This window comes from Cyprinodon variegatus, unplaced genomic scaffold (assembly GCF_000732505.1).
Source record: "Cyprinodon variegatus isolate N-32 unplaced genomic scaffold, C_variegatus-1.0 Scaffold902, whole genome shotgun sequence".
Taxonomy (NCBI): domain Eukaryota; kingdom Metazoa; phylum Chordata; class Actinopteri; order Cyprinodontiformes; family Cyprinodontidae; genus Cyprinodon; species Cyprinodon variegatus.
The window spans coordinates 63,243-67,690 of record NW_015151355.1 but is presented as its reverse complement, the minus strand read 5'-3'; the positions used below and the strand labels follow the sequence as shown (position 1 = coordinate 67,690).

Genomic DNA, 4,448 nt, shown 5'->3' with positions numbered 1-4,448 from the left:
TGAGATTAAAGTCAGAATTCTGAGATTAAAGTCAGAATTCTGAGATTAAAGTCAGAATTCAGAGAAAAAAAGTCAGAATTCTGAGAAAAAAGTCAGAATTCTGAGATTAAAGTCAGAATTCTGAGAAAAAAAGTCAGAATTCTGAGAAAAAAGTCAGAATTCTGACTTTTCCCTCCATACTAAACTGAAATAAAATGGAAAAATCAGTTAACTTTTTTTTTCTGTGGCCCTAATCCTCTTCCATAAAATTCAGTCTATTTAACTGGGATTATATTTCGTTCAAAAGCAACGAGATGTATGGTTACAAATATATTATGTACCAATAAATATCAGAAGAGCTGGACGTTTGTGTTCATCTGCATTTTTTTAAGTGTTCATTTTAACTATGCAGATGGGGGGGGTGAACATGTGGAAGAACAGCCCCGCTCAAATGAGACCAAAATTTACATTTCTGTCCAACATGCAAAACAGTAAGTATCAAAGATAAACACTGCGCCTGGCTCCGCTGCGGAGCTGCAATAACAGCCAGTGATACGCATGAAAATCAAACCAAAACAACTACTTCTACAGGTTTTAAAAAGATCAAACTGCTTTGAATTGGTTTATTTTCCATGCAAATATTTTCACAAGTTCTATTCTTCAATGCATGAGTGAAATGAGTGCTGAAAGCTGAATTTATTGCTGTTTTTTGGTATATTTCATGCTTAATCATTATGTTTTGATTCCCTGGTTAATATACATAGCCCAGTAATTGATCTAATGTAAGCGACTGCTACATTAGATCGCTCATAAACGCATTCATAGAGTCAGGTTTTTAAGTAAATCTTCGATGAGTTGGTGATGGAGCGGCGTTATATCTGTAGATTGGCTGGATCAGACTATGGGCTGCTATAGGCTTAAGGGCTGGTTATCCTCTCTGCAGGAGTGTGTCTCAGATATTTTTGATTTATGCCCAATATTGAAGCGTGGTCTGCGCTACGTTATTCCATGCCACAACGCAAGAGGAACAATCAGGAACTACTTGTGACTAACTGGATGTGCTCTCTTCATCCTCTGACATGGGAGCTGGCTCGGAGCTCGTCTGCCTGGCTGTGTGTTTCCTGGACGGGGCCGCCTGTGGAGCTGGTTGACAGTTGCCTTTTGTATCTATGCTTCTTTTTCTATGTCTGCTTCTGTCTCCTTGAACCCCAGTGGGCCTCAGCAGATGGCCGCTCACACTGAGCCTGGTTCTGCTGGAGGTTTCTTCCTGTTCAAAGGGAGTTTTTCCTCTCCACTGTCACTACAAGCATGCTTAGTGTGAGGGATTGCATTCAAATCAATGAGTCGATGCAATTAGCTGGTTTTCCTTAAGCCGGGCGTGCGATTTTTTTCAATCGTTGCACACAGCTCACGATTTATGTTGAGCCCGATGCTCTCATGCGATCTACCTGCTCACATTGCACGACTAAAAGCACGTCAGACTCAGCTCCGCAGTGAGATGGAGCTACTCGGACTCGTCTATCCGGAAGCCAAACGAGTAGAAGACGAATCTGAAGCTCACTAGAGTGAAACGCGCTGCCTTGGTAATTTGTGCAATTTTGTGCTGAAAACCCTAAAAAGAAAAGGAGACGACGTATTTGGACAAAGACATAGCTGAGCAAACGTGGCTACTACGGTCTGTCAATTTAACAGAAAGAACTCCATTTCACTCATTGCACCCCCGCCATGCTGCTGGGTTTACATCTGAGAGGAAGAATAAAAAGAATCCTTTTTTTCGCCCTGAGCAATTTGCCCATGACGGTTGGGAGAAAATCAAACATGTTTGATTTTCTCCCGACCTCACGATTCCTGATCAGAAGGTGGTCGTGAGAGGCTGATCGCCGCTCGTAACCCCCTGTGCCCTGTACACTAAACGACACACGATCAGGCTGAAAGTCGGCCCGATTGAAAGATTCTCGCACAACTGGAAAATCGCTCCGAAAATCGCACTGTGTACGCCGGGCTTTAGATAGAAAACTTTTAATCAGTCTGACTGGATGATCTGTAAAGTGCCTTCAGATGACGTGTTATGAATTGGTGCTATAGAAATAAACTGAATTGAAATTAATTAAAAGCTGTGTTTTTGCTAGGACATTCGCAGCCTAGTTGACTGGAGCTAGAGGGGGTATAAATTGGGGGGGAAACACTTTTATTTCACCCTAAAAACACAATCTGAGCAGTGGAACCTCCTGGTGAAAACATCATCATTGGGGATTCTTTTCTTTAGCAGGAAGATTAAACTAAACCTTCTATGTGGTGATCCATTACATGCATTCGCCTTATTGAAACTTAAACTTTAAAAACGACAAAATGTGGCAACATCACCGGATGGTAGTGCTGGAAGCAGTGTGGTGTGGCCATTTATGCAACATTTTTGTAATATATAAGTTCTACCAATTTAGTTTTCTTGTTTTGGTGGCTATTTAAGTTTATTTAGAACCAAAAATGTGTTATTTATTTTTTATATTTGGAATTATTAAGATGATGTTGTTAATTGTTAGACCCTCCCACTAATTGGAGTAATTGAGAACACAGCGGGGGCTGGTGGATGGTTTGGTAAATGTCTGGTGTGGATGAGAGGCTTTGTAAAATGATTTTTTGACCACTTTTTTAGAGCTTCAAACTTTAAATTACTATTTTTTTTTAGAAAAAAATGTCTTGTCTTTGTTTTTATAATAAATACGTCAAGTCAGGAGTGTGTACGAAGCCAAAAAACCACCTGTTACCACCACAGCCCTTTTTTTTTTTTTGGAACAGAAAGCGGCCACACAGTGCAGTCAGGTGTGATCCTTCCTCCTTAAGAAAATGACTTCCTCCTTAAAATGACTTCCTCTACATCTGGAAAAGACACTTCCTGTTCTTTACCACGTCAGGCCCCCGTGACTTCTGACACAAATAAAAGCCATTTTAACAGAGAGGGCAGCGCTAGTGACGAGACAACAAGCTGTGGATGAGAGGTTATGACGGTTCTTGTGACACATCCAATCTCTAAGGACTACTAATCTGTTAAGGTCCCTCAGTGGGAGACCACATGGAGACAAAGTCTAAAACCCTGAAGGGAAACATTTAAAACCACAGGTTGAGTGAAGATTGCTGCCTCACCATGATGTCTTCCAGCTTCATGTCCAGAGTGTCTATCCCAATGACGTGCTCCTTCCAGTTGTCTGGGTCTTCGTCCGTATCCATGTTGTCCAGGATGAGCTCGAAGAACACGAGCTTCTCAGACATGGAGCTGAACGTGTTGTCAAAGCAAAACATGTAGTCCCCATCCTCCAGAGTTTCCACGCTGGGGGACAAACAAGCTGTGAGACCTTGAACGTGCTAAATAAATCAATGGACAGTTTGCTGTTGTTGTCCCCTCCCCTAGTTTCTCACGTGTGAACGCCGTCTGACTTGCGTTGATCGCTGTATAGCAGCTGTCCTGAGGGTGAGGAGATGAAGAAGTCTATATCCAGACCGGCGCCGTCTAACACCTGCAGGGGGCGAAGGTCAAGGAAAGAGGCTTAGATCTCACCAGGTTTAAATTCAAATCTCCCCCCCCAACGAAATACCAAAAGATGTCTTGGCATATTAAAATGATATCATTTTTATACAGGCTACAATTCTACAATTCTGATGGCTAATTAATTTTGTTGAGATTCTGTGCTTTAAAAAAAAAAACCTTTAATGTTTTACAAAGCACATATTCCAACCAGATGTCAGAATCAGACATTAATAATCCCAGAGGGAAATTACAGTCTACTTAAAGAGGATCATGATGTCTCTGTAGGAACTGCAAAAGATGATAACCATAAGAAATACTGTACACAAGTTGGACCTTTTTATGATAAAGTGGCTAGAAGAAAGCAATTATAAAAAAAAAAATAAAAGTCCACAACACGTCCAGTTTAAACCCAGAGAATGCCACCTGAGCTGTGAAACATGGTGGTGACAGCATCATGCTGTGGGGATGCGTTCCTTAACGATGAGGAAGCCAATAGGAGTTAATGGGAAGATGGATGAAAAAGCTTAACACAGAGAGGAAAATATGCTGGAGACGGCAAAGTATTCACAACGGGAGAATATTTTCACCTTCTAGTGTGACCAAGGCCCTAAATTAATTAATATTACAGTTATTTTTCAGCATTTGGGCAATCGGTAATCTTGCAATTATGGCGTACTCTGTGATAGTTTAATAGACGCAGTTCAAATAAAACACATCAATGTCTGGGCTGCCAAGAGACACAATAGAAAAAAAGGGGTAAGAACACACAGGCAAGGCATTATGGCATGCAGTCAGATCCCCTCCCCAATAAATATATCAATCCAGCACATTTAGCTGAAAAATTGTCTTTCCCTTCAAACGCCCATCTTCATTTTCCACTAAAAGTTAATTCAAATCATTTATTTCTATAGCTCCAATTCACATCACATGTAATCTCAAGGCACTT

At 41.0% G+C, this 4,448-nt stretch overlaps 1 protein-coding gene across 1 annotated transcript in view; it reads right to left on the bottom strand.

Moving 5' to 3' along the window:
- Positions 1-3,587, bottom strand: part of LOC107099736 (transmembrane emp24 domain-containing protein 5-like) — a 6,534-nt gene extending 2,947 nt beyond the window's left edge. Inside the window, 2 exon segments of the mRNA XM_015397979.1 lie at positions 3,121-3,304; positions 3,394-3,587. Coding sequence (XP_015253465.1) covers positions 3,121-3,304; positions 3,394-3,587 — 378 coding nt within the window.
- Positions 3,588-4,448: the final 861 nt, after the last annotated feature.